Source organism: Euprymna scolopes, chromosome 10, assembly GCF_053919585.1.
Source record: "Euprymna scolopes isolate OS-2025 chromosome 10, ASM5391958v1, whole genome shotgun sequence".
Taxonomy (NCBI): Eukaryota; Metazoa; Mollusca; class Cephalopoda; order Sepiida; family Sepiolidae; genus Euprymna; species Euprymna scolopes.
In genome coordinates, this window is record NC_136491.1 from 155,420,131 (window position 1) to 155,433,038 (window position 12,908).

A 12,908-nucleotide genomic window follows, 5' to 3' on the forward strand; every position below is an offset into this window, starting at 1 on the left:
TTTAAAAATGGAACAAAACTTATATTACAATTCTATCGCGTTACACGGTGAGGTGGGGGTGGATAAATCTGGAGCCTGTCGGTGGTACACAAGGGGTGACAATTTTTAAATACACAAGAACAGTTCAAGGGAGATAATTCATAAACATTGTAGTTACATTGTATAATTGCTTTAAAATAACGCCCCCCCCCCCCGACCAAAGCTGTCATGAATATCACACATTTGTAGCGAGCTGCTACATCTGGCCAGAATAAATGATAGGCAGGAACATTTCCACAGCGTCACTGTTTTGAAATGTCTACATTAGAAACAATGTTGTGATGCGACCACACGCATACATAAAAGCAAAGGAACTATGTTTATGCTCCCTCACGCTTGAAGACGGTGATCAGTCCCAAAGCAGCAGGTGGGCACTATAAAGATATTTATCCAGCAAAATCAAACCAGTTTCTCTCCAAATTCTCAAGTGCAGAATCTGTTACAGGAAACTCCGTTTTTGTGAGACGTTAAAAACACTCATGGTTTTACAGGAATCACAGATGAACTTCAATACCATTGTGTTAGAGAATGGCTGGGTAGAAGCAGCAAATTATCTACTTATTGGTTTAATTATCTGTATCTATCTATCTATAATTATTTATCTATCTGGAGTTGAGTGGACAACAGAGATTTTAATTGCGTTTTGACAGGTTGTCAAACATGTCAAACTGTGACCAGTAGATTTGATTTGTCATTTTATTAAAAACTAGCAGGGGTAGCTGGCATTGCCCGGTGTTGAAAGTAAGTACGATAACTCTTACCTACCTTTTACGTTGTAATCCCATAATCCCTTTTCACTCCCCGCTTCCTCTTCCTGTCAAATAAACATATACTTCTCTTTATACCTGTCATACGTGTTCGTGTCTTCTTTCAAATCTTCGTTCCAGTTGCTTTTTTTTTCACTGAAATGCAACTCGCAACACCCAGGTGTTTGGACGTGCGTTGAGGAAAAAAAAAAAAAAAAAAGTGGTAGTAGGCAGGCAGGCTCAAACCCATGACGTGAAGGCGGAAAAGAAAGTGAAAGAAAACCTGACGTTTTACCGCCACGCCAGAACACGACAGGAAGTGTAAAACGTTCAAATTTAACGATGTCCATCAAAAAGTTGACTTGCAGAAATTGATAGTTAAAGGAATGAGTTCATGCAGGCACAGAAATGAACGTCTGCCTGGAAGCCAGTTAAGCTTTTGTTTCCCCAATGATGTTGGGGAAAATCAGCTCTCCCCAAAAAGGGAGGGGTTCTGGCAGTATCATAATGAATGCAATTGTCAGATTATATATAAGATATATATATATATATATATAAGATACATATATAAAATATCGTCAATGATATGTGTTAAATAGATATATTCTGATCCAGAAAACAAAAATTACATGCAAGACCTTCATAAAAGTATCGAAACATAAAAAAGTTAAAACAAGTTCCCATGTTTCACAGGCAAATATTAAATCAGCTGGACAACCCATGCAGAACTCCTTGGACGTTGCCACCAAAACACAAATGCAAAACAATGGATCCAATACAAAATCCTGATGTACTCTTACATCTGTAACGAAATGTGCTGTTAATTCTAGCATGACTGAGTGCTTCTGTAGATTGTTTGAACAAATTTCACCAACCATTTGTTTGCCTCAAATTTTATGCAGTGTCTACCAGATATCTCATTTTTAAATAAATGAAGAAAAATGTCAAATCATTAGTAAATTATCTTTACTGGTTCAACACTTTAAAAATGTTTACAATTGACTTGAAATTTGACAATTAAAGTGTTAGTGCTTGTTAAGATAGTTGACCAATCGATTTTTTAAATATACTAGCAGGGGTGCCCAGCGTTGCCCGGGTGTTTGTGTGTGTGTGTGTATAGGAAGAAAAAAGTTAGTACGCAGGTAGGCTTGAACCCGAAGCCTCAAGGCGAAGGCGGAAAAGAAAATGAAAGAAAATGTGATATGTTATCGCGATGCTAAGAGGGCAGAGAAGTGAGACTGATTGAATTTAAACGATTAAAAACTTAAGTGAATGAGTTCAAACACACGCATAAACATCACGCACTTAACTTTGGCTGCAAGCCAATTAAGCTTGTTTCTCCAAAATGTTAGGGGAAAACCAGATCCCTATAAAAAGGGTAGTGTCCAAATGAATAGCAATTATTTGATATGAGGGGTTTCCTCCAGATTGATTAAAGCTTACTACTTAATGGCCGCGCCAGCATGAAAGGCTGAGAACCAGAATTTGCTTTTGATTTAGTTTCACTTTTTTATACGAAAAACACGAACAAACACGCAAGAAGACAGAATAGCGGGAATTTTATAAAATAAGTCGCTCGAATAAAAGATAGACACGATGTCCGTTCGCAAATCGTAGATATTATAATCTAGGGAGTGGTACCCCCCCCCTCCCCCAAACAAAAGCCTTTGTCGGACATACAAACTATTTATGAAAATAACATGCATGTGTGGAAATATGAAAAAAAGGACAAATTATTTTAACTAAGATTAAAATTGTTGCTTTTCTTAGGGGGGGAAAAAAAAACCCCAAGAAATTGAGATATTTTAATTGTTTTTTCTTTTGATTAAATTTTTTTAAATTTAGTTTTATTTTATGCCATTACATTTATCTTAACAAATATTCAATTAATAGGAAGTTAAAAAATTAAATCTGTAATTACCAGTTATGTTGATGGAAAAAAAAAAAGAAAAAATGCATATGTAAAAGCATCTCAATTTCATCAACTGAAAAATATCCACCGAAACAATGTGTTTTATTTAAATTTAATAGGTTGGTGTTGAATAGTATATGTATTTTTTTAAAATCTTTATCTTAGAATCATGAAAATGAGACATCAATAACATAAATGCCCACCAAAAACTCCAAAACATGCAAACTTCGATAACGGTTTCTCGTTTTGATTTGAAAGAATTTATAAAACTGAAACAAAGTACAAATGTTAAATTTCAATTTCATTTTTGCCATTAAAAAATAAAAACATGGAATGATTTTTGTTTTCTGTTTTAATTACATTCATACAATCAAAGATTCTGTTTTTTTAAAAAGGAAACACAAATCACAGTTTTCCAACACATACAAAAAAAAAAAAAAAAAAAAAAAGATTCAGTGTTTTGAGATTTTTAACATTTTAAAACCGCCCCCCCCCCAATTATTTTTCAAAGCAGATTAATTACAATAATTTTTATTTATTTAAAATAAAAAAATCTTTAAAATACCCCAAACTACAAAAAATGTTTTGCAAAAACTAAGAAAAAAAAAAAAAAAAAAAATGGGAGAAAGAGAATTTCCAGTATAAGCAGAACAAAAGATGAAAAGGAAAAGACAAACAAGTTTATAAGGAAGAGTGGGAAGGGGGTAAAAGGAGGAGTAGCTAAGTAAAAGTGGGGGTGACTATATACTCAGTTACACACACACACACAGTTATTCATCAGATCAGGGCAGGGATTTATTGGTTGAGGAAAAGGAAAAACCAAAACAACTAAAACATCCCACTCTCCCCAGAATTAAAAAAAATGTCATAAGTATCATACACCAACAATTAATGAGGAGGGTGAGGCAGGAGCGGAAATAGGATGTCTGTTCATCTGATTGGCCGAGAATCACAATCAAACTAAACCCCCAGCAGAGAGAGAAAGAGAGGGGGGAAAAGGTAGTGGGGGGGGGGAGAGAAAGAAAGAGATTAAAGCATCCAAACAAAAACAGTTCATTTAGATTTTCTCCCCTTCAAAATTTGGAATTTACATTTAAGTCCGGGTTATTTTTTTAAAGTTTTTGCTTCAATTTTATTTTAGATGTATACATGTACCATATTATATATATATATATATATATATATATATATATATATATATGACAACTTTTATCCAAATGTAAAACTGCATTTCAATCATTGATCAAAATATATTAAAAAATTTTTTTAAATTTAAAGTAACAATCATTTGGCCCCATTCTTTTTTATATTCAGAAATTTATTTTTTTGATGAAAGAAAAAGCAATAGTAATTACCCATCCATCTCCCCCACCCATCATTTAACTGATGATGATAATAGTAATAGTGGTAGAGGTGGCCTGGAAGAGAGGGAGTAATGGTGGCAATAACAGTATTAATAATATAGTTCTTGTATAAGAATGAATGCACCTAACAAATCTTATTGGAATCTGCTTCCACCCACCTCAGTTTCGTAAAATGTTTTTTGTTTCTTTAGAGAAAGGGGAGGGTTGAGGGGATGAATATTTGAATAACCCAACAAGTAGTTAACATACAATTAGGGCTTTATAATAGGCCTTTTACTAATGACAAACCAACTGAAACAGGTGGGGTATGATGGAATATAAGAGGGGAGGACTTCCTCCCTAAAGATTGAGACACAGACCAAAGCTCTAGATATGTTATATAACTAACAACAAGCCTGGTCAAAAAACATACTAAATGTCCTTTATATAACACAACAGGCCATCCACAGGGGATAGGGAGAGAATGGAGATGGTGGAGTCAGTGTTCGGTGTGTGTGTGTGTGTGTGTGTGTGTGTGTGTGTGAGTGGGGTTGTGATTGTGGCTATTGATGACATATCAATTTGTTTCTTATCTCTCCTGTAAATGTCTCAACCCCCACCTTGGCAGCCTCAGTGTAGGAAGGAAGGGGTCTTCTTTTTTCTCTGTTTTTTTAATAACGATTGTTGGAGCCGTATTGTTGTGCTGTTCCACGGGCAGCCCCAGCAGCAGCATTGGCAGCGGCATTTTGAACAGTTTCGTTACGCATCACACCTTGGGCAAACTCAGCCTGAGCCTTCTGGAAACTGGCGCCAGTACTGCGGTAGATTCGGTGGACCTTAAAGAAAATGGAGATAACAGATATGAGAAAAGAAATATTTGTAAAAAGTAATTTTTACAAGAACATAATAAAGTGGAAAGATCTTTAATTCTTAGAAATGACAAGTTTATATTAATATATAGACAAAGGGCATTCCGAAAGTAATGCTTCTTGTTATATTTTTCCGTCCAAAATGGATCAGAGATGACTGCAAATTGCATTCTTAGGTCTGAATATCCATCCATTACCTTCAAGTTTCATAGAAGGCTTTACTTTTGGAATGGCTCTCTTTATACATGACGTTGATTTAAATTTAAAGATTGAAGAAGAACTTTCTACTTGCTTCTGATATAAATATTAACAGAATCTGCAGATGAAAATAAAAATGAAGCAGACAATCAAAATGCAGTCAAAAAGTCATACAATGTACACGCTGCAATTTCCTAGAAAGACATACATAGAGGTTAAAGAGAATCCGGTAAAGAAGACCTATTATAGACCCCGTTTATTAGTATTTGGGACCGATGTTCTGATCTTTTGTAATCTATATACACATGTGTATATAAATATATAATACACACAAATTATCAAAAAAAAAAAAAATAAAATAAAATAAATCCACATCGATCACACGTACAAAATTGAATCAACAGCTGCATTTTTTCCTTGATAATTAAATATTAACATTCAATTTATTTTGTATATTGTTCTTACTTATATTTATTTTTCAACTAGATTTCAGCCGACATGGCCTCTGTCAAATATTTATCCATAGTACTCCCACTTTTTCTTTTTAAACAGGCCATATTAATATAAGGATTAATAAAAACGTCAGATAATGAACAACATAAGATTGGAAATAATGGGCAAAATTTCATTAGAACAAACTAACAAATATTTGTTAACATTGGACTTGAAAACGACCCATTGTATAGATAGGAAGCAGCCTTATGATATTGTGTTCCTCAGATAACAAGTTTTAGGAAAGAAACTTTATATTTATCAAAGATTCTATTTTGTTGCAGTTGGACAAGTTCTTGCAGTAAATGAGGGGGGGGGGTAAAATAATTTAACCATTTTTGTTTTCATTTTAGTGACTAGCAACAGATTTGATGTAAATGTTTTTTTTTATAGAAATCGTTCCAGACAAGGCATGAAGCCACTTGATGTGAAGAGCTAAAAAATATACGACTTCAAAAAAAAAATCAGCCAATGATAACTGTTAGACGGATAGATTGCAACTCAGAAAACAGCAAATTGTCCCCCTTTGTCATAAACATCACTCATGGAATGTGATAAGGACAAAATAATGGGAAGCGATAGTAACGAAGTTGCTTAAAGTAAATTCAAGGTTAGGAGTTTATCAAAGCAGAGGGCTTCCTTAAAAATTGAGCTGAGCAAAAATGAGGCTCGGAACATTGGTACTAAAAGAAAAGCTTAGCTTTAGAGATGCTCTTTGAAGTGCTGTGACAGACTTATGTCATTTGTACAGACGTCAACAAATAATCTGAGAATACAATTTGAAAGAAAAAAAAAATGGTTGTTGATATGTGAGTCTTATGCATGTTGGTGTTTTTTGTTTTTTTTTATCTGATGAACTTGTTATTTTGATAATGTATTCAAGTTCATAGCATATTTACATCATATGTAATGCACTAACAACAACATTGAAAAGAGGAAAGACATTGCAGCATTTGAACAATTTACCTGAATGGCACATCAACCGAAATGCAATTAAAAAAAATGAACAGTGAAGACAATAATAAAGCAAAAAAAAGGGGGGGGGGATAAGTAGATAAATAATGCCAACTAAAAATTGAATATCTTCTTTAGCAACATGTTTTTTGCCATATCAAAAAATACCATTTCATGAATGCCAGTCAGCAACATTTCTAATAATTATAAAAATTAAAAATGTTTAAAACATGAAAACGTGCAAAAGTTTAGGAAATTCTAAAGCATTTCATGAAAAACTTTAATTGAAAATTTATTTTTTCTTGGAATCTTCAAACTGGATCAATTAAAAAAAGAAACATGCTGAGGGAAAAAAGAAAAACTATCATCTGGATTTAAAATGAGAATCCAATCACTTTCCATTATTCAATATAAATTATAAACTTTAAAATTATAAAATCCACAGTTAAGAGATTAACTCTTTTTTTTTCAAAGCCTCTTCAGTTATATGAACTCTATTTTTCTCAAATATTTTTCACCCAAACAAAATTTCAGCTATTTTGGCGCTGACACTTCACTTTGATAGAATGCTCTCCTTTCGTTTTAATTGGAATGAAACAAATAACAGACAGAAATGCTTATTGATGCCAAAAAGATGTGTTCTTGTCCAGAATTTGCCCTATATTAAAAAAAAACAAAAATAAAAATCTAATTTTATCTGCATGTAGCGAAATATTCCAAATATCACAAATTGATCAAGTAGTTTTATTTTTATAAAGAAAATAATTTTTAAGCGATTAATATGAATTTGTAGGTATTACAAATTTTGCAATTTGTATTTATTGCCGAGTTATCTCCCTTTGTTTGAGATTTTAAAAATACCAAGTGAAAGTCACTCCTTAAATATTCATAAAGTTTGATTTTATTTAAAAATAAAACTGTCAACTAATGGAGAAGGTTGAAAATTAACAAAGATATAAATTTTAAGTTGGTTATTTTCATTAAAAAAATTCAAGACTATTTTGTAAATTTATTAGTTGTTCATTGAAGTGAGCAAAGTTAAATCATGGCTGTTTCTTTTGTAGGAGCCTTATGGTGTTGGTCTGTTTTATTGCATTGGTTGCCTTATGATCTTTTTTTTATTTTATTTTTTTTGTTTCATTGCATTGGTTGCCTTATGATCAGCATTGTCTTTTTTGGTATTCTTTTTTGGACAAAATCAAATGGAATAACCATCCTTATTTGCATAGCATGTTTACTCTTCTGGATGCCAACCAATATTGGTAAGCAACAATTCAAGAAGCTTTTCTTTTAAATAAACTATAACTTAAATAAACTATAAATATAAATTAGAGTAGAAAGTGGACTTGGCTTTACTTTCGTCCGCCTCATAATTCTTGCTTTTCTTATTTTATCCTTTAGTCTTCACAGCCCATGAGCTATGTTTCAGACAAAGGGCGAAAATTGCTGTTTTCTGGGTCAGAATCTATCCATCTAACACTTATTCTATTTGGTTAGTCTTGACCTTGAAGTAGTATTTTTTTTAGCTCTTTACATCAAGTGGCTTCATGCTTTGTCTGGAGCGATTTTCATTAAAAAAGAAAAAGTAAGACAAAGGCTGAATAGCTTCAATGTTGATATACTTTTGAAAATCATTAATAAACATAAAAATGTTGTTACAAGAAAGTGTTCTCAATCATCCTGGCTTCATTATGTGCTTCTCAGCATTGTGCAATTTCTGCCAGATTACCCATTTTCAGCTAACTACACACTGCATCAGGTTTGCTGGGTGCTAAGATTCATTCATTAGTACTTCTATAGTGTTCCTCATTTTTTAGTTGGCAATCATTTTCAGCTAATTAATCATTCTCGAGTGGCTCTTGGTTTTGTGATGACCCCAATAATTACAAAATTAAAGTAATTTTTTTTTTAATTTTAATTATATATATATATATATATATATATATATATATATATATATATATATATATATATATATATACACACATATACTCGGGTTTTTGTTATTCAAAAGTAATAAACTAATGAATTCAACGAGGTTGTTAGATAGTGCTCAATAAAAAAGAGCTAATAATATTTATTTATTGTTAAATAAACATGTTTACATCCCGCTGCTACAAACAGCCATTTGTTTCAATCAAACAACAGATATCATCAGGCAGCGACTTGATTATTCAAATGTTCAATGAATAATGGATTTTTTTTTTTTTTTTTTTGTAGTGAACCATGGGGTGAGTGGAGCTTGCTATAATACTTCTGTGTGGGAACATGTGCTTCAATGCCTGCTTTGCACCATTCATTTGTCTCAGTGGCATATTGTTCAGCAGAAAGAGAGAACATTTTGGTCCATGGATCATCTCCGATGGCTTCTCAGTCAGCCCTTTTGTAGAACCTTGTTGCTTTGAGCAATGGTTTTCTCACCTTGGAGTTGGGATTTAAGTGTGATGTCAACTGATCCACTAGGTGATCTGCATTTCCAAGTGGACTGTGGGCATTAGTCACACAATCGTCGGGTACTGTGGTGAGGAATGGGTTTAGAAGTGAAGCCTGCTAGGGTTCATGATCTGGTAGGCGGGTTGGGAACATTACTGTGTGTGTGAGAGAATGGACTATAGAGAAGCTATAAGTAGAGTGTCCAGCTGCATCTGTACAACGTGAGAAAGAGAGTCAATTTTTATGGTGGACATTAAAGTTATCAAGCACAAGTATTTAAATGTTACTATCCAATGAGAGTGCTGCATCTATACAATCAGAGACCAATTAGGATACAATACTGACTTGGGGGAGAATGGAAGAGAAAATATAAGTAACTAATGCAGTGATGAAAGCTAGTTGAAAGCCTGCTCATCTGATTCAAGATGTTGCTCTCTAGTTAAAGGGAGGGTGCTACGAATGTAGACTCCAAGCCCGTGAATATATCTATCAGAGTCCTTACGGCAGAGAGAGAGAGAGAGGTATCTTGTCATGTTAAAGTAGTTAGAGGGGGTTCAGAAGTGTAAGTTTGTTTCACTTATGCCAAGATATCCGGGGAGTTTATTAAGAGGTAAAACTCTACATCATCTAGATTACTTCTAAGCCCACGGATATTTGTGAAAGCGAGCCTCAAGAGAAGAGGTGAATTGGTTTTGTTTGGGTGGTTCATGATATTTGTTTGGGTTTTCATTTCATATTTGTTTAATTTCAGGTTAAGGGAAGAGTATTGAGCAAAGTGAGCCAGTTTTGATGCCATGTATACATACAGAGTGGTCCGTTAGCCGACTAAAAGTTGTGACCTTGTGAAAGGCCACCAGTGATAGCAGCAGAGTCCTTTTCCAGGCGTTACATGGCACTACAACTATTCAGATATACAACTGATGATAGACAAGTCACTTTAAGCATTACCAAAGAGTTAGGGCTCCTGTACTGTCAGTCGGAAACAGCAGCCAGAGAAATTGTCAATCAGGTACCCTCAACCTCTCAGACAAGACCAGCCCAACCCAGCCAAGTGAGTACAAGCGGCTAGGGTTGGATCAAATACAATTGTATTTGTATTTCAATTGTATTTAAATACAATTTTAATGTAATTGTATTTGTATTTTTAGATTTAGGAATAAATGTATTTGTATTTTTAGACTTAGGAGTAAAAGTATTTGTATTTGTATTTCTGGTAACCTAAACGAAAGTATTTGCATTTCAATTGTTAAAAGTCAGTATTTGATCCAACCCTGTTCACATACATGTTGCGTACGTGTACCAGTCTACCAGCCCTGTCCACTTCCAGTCACACACGCTGCTGCTAGTTGAGTGACGATAAGTCTGTGAGTCAAGTAGCTTCAATTCAGGGTTGCCAGCTTGGCTTTTTTAAGGCCAAATTTTGCGAATTTGGCTTTTTTTGAAGCAGTTTGGCTTTCAAAATTTTTGTTTGTTTTTTTTTCAAATTTATGCTTCAAATTTGGCCTTTTTCGGATAATTTTATATAAATATTTATTAAATATGGATTATTAAACAAAAAGTTATAATAAAGTAATTTAAACAGTTGTTTGGATGTCTAAACTTGTAGATTTAAAAAAAAAACTTTTGACCTCCCACTCCCATTCATGGATTTACACCCTCTCACACCTAAATGTTTAATCCGGTTTCACAGTTACTTACTAAATGTCTATATGGACCCTTTCAAAGAGTTCACAGTTGAGTATGAAACCATTTTGGGGACATTTTTTAGTGCTGGCGCCTTGTCCCTGCCAATTAGGTCACTGAGTATATTTCCTCTGAAATAATTAATTCTTGTATTTTTCGTTTGAAATTCTTTAAAAGTAGTGTTTTGAAATTAATTGAATTAATTTATTTTCAATTTATAGAAATTTGAAAACTTATAACTATAGCTATTTAAAGTTGTATTTAAAATGAATATTTTTAAGTATTCATATACTTTTTCCTGAGTAGTCCCAAAAGTTTAATTAAAAGTCAATAATTATAGATTTTCTAACTATCTTGGATTAATAGACACATTTGCCTTAATAATGACGCATAGATTGTTCTTGGAAACAAAGTCTAGTTTTAGAGTTATGACTAAAATTAAATTTATCAATATTTTAGAGATTTTAAGTTGATACCTCCAATCCCCTGAGTAAATTTGGTCTTCTGACGACTGACATAATTCTTTTAAGAATATGATTGACAAATAGAAACTTATTTACAAATTGTACCAATAAATATGGTATGGAAAAAATGGCACTAGTAAAAATGATAAGTAGATGTGGAGTCTAAGATAATAACCAACTACTTTTCAATTATGCTGTCATCTTAGAAATCTGTCGATTATACTCGCATGTTTACTCATTGTAAGTGTTTTCTTCAGATTTCATGTGTAATACTAAATAGATTGTAACTCCAAATGGTTACTAATATCATAATCGTAAAAAAAACATTTATAAACATCTCTTTTATGTAATCTGTCCCCGTTGTCAATCAATGCTTACATTAAAGTGTAGTACCTTCTCTGATGACCTAACTTTATCTAGTCTGTCCTTGGTCGATGAAAGAAAAATTCTTCTAAATTGGGGTATATATTTTTGGCTATGGGAGATAAATTCTGTGCCTTTTACTTTTTAAGGCAATTTCATTTGGTTTTACAATTTTGCCAGTCAGACTTAGAGATAGAAAAAAGTTAACTACCCTAAAAAGTTATGATGGCCCGAAAATGAAAGATCATTTTATGTATAATTTATATGCGAAACTAATTAATTTAAATTATAAAATATTCCTTTTCTAGATGTTCACAAGTAATCTTTTGAAAAAAAGTAGAATTACATTTTTAGGAGGGATAGCTGAGGGTTCTCATCTACTTTAAAATATAGATATAATTTCATTTTAATTTGACAAACTTCTTAATGTTATCCTGGTGCTTGTCCCTAAAAGTACACAGGTGAAAATATCACTTCCAAATAAATTAACAAGAAAACTCTTTGATATAATTATGCATTAGGCAAAAATATGTTCTACACCAAAAATCTTATCTCCCCAATTTTACGTATTTGCAAATCATAAAACTATGATAAAATAAATATTTCGAAGATTGTGGACCTAATTATTTCGCAGTCAACTCAGTTGTCTTTGAAGAACACAGTTCAAGAGAGGAAGTTTTTCATGACCGTGAACACAAATCAAGACGAGGCTGACATGAATGCAAAACGCCCTCGTCTTTTTGCCTACATGCCACCAGCTGGGAAGCTAAATGTAAGTCCATCAATAAGCGACACTACAGCGGTAAAGGCAGAACTCGATTCCTACTTAGAAGAATGTGTTCTGGCTTTTGACTGAGGTACTGGCGGGAAAACAAGAGCTTCAAGATTTTGAAGCCTTTCGCCAGAAATATTCTAGGGTGCTGTGCAACATCGGCACCATCTGAAAGAGTTTTCAGCAAGGCTGGTAATTTTTATACCCCAGAGCGAGCCAAACTTGGCCCGGAAACTTTCAGAGCTCTAATGATGATAAAATGCAATGAGGACATGATATAGAGTGTAATGTAGATGTCAAATTTGGAAGGAAATATTTCTTCTTTTTTCTTCTTTTCTTCGCATATTTTCAGATTGTTTAAATCAGTTATTGTATTTTTATTTGTATTTTGAGATTGAGGAATAAAAGTATTTGTATTTTTAGCGTTAGCATTTGTATTTGTATTTTTAGAGTTAGGAATAAAAGTATTTGTATTTCTGGTAACCTTAACGAAAGTATTTGTATTTGTATTTCAATTGTTAAAAGTCAGTATTTGATCCAACCCTGCAAGCGGCATGCAAGCAAACCCAATTTTCTCAGATTCTGAGAGAAAGAGAGAAATTGAGAATAGAGAATAAGGGAATGGCATTCAGTGTCCTAA

At 33.1% G+C, this 12,908-nt stretch overlaps 1 protein-coding gene across 10 annotated transcripts in view; it reads right to left on the reverse strand.

Moving 5' to 3' along the window:
- Positions 1-4,014: 4,014 nt before the first annotated feature.
- The window catches only part of LOC145286319 (secretory carrier-associated membrane protein 1-like), a 129,873-nt gene continuing 120,979 nt past the window's right edge, over positions 4,015-12,908 (reverse strand). For all 10 annotated transcript variants that reach the window (XM_080135237.1, XM_080135236.1, XM_080135234.1 and 7 more), the window contains one exon: positions 4,015-4,876. In XM_080135237.1, coding sequence (XP_079991363.1) covers positions 4,712-4,876 — 165 coding nt within the window. In that variant the 3' untranslated portion in view covers positions 4,015-4,711. The remainder of the gene's footprint in view (positions 4,877-12,908) is intronic.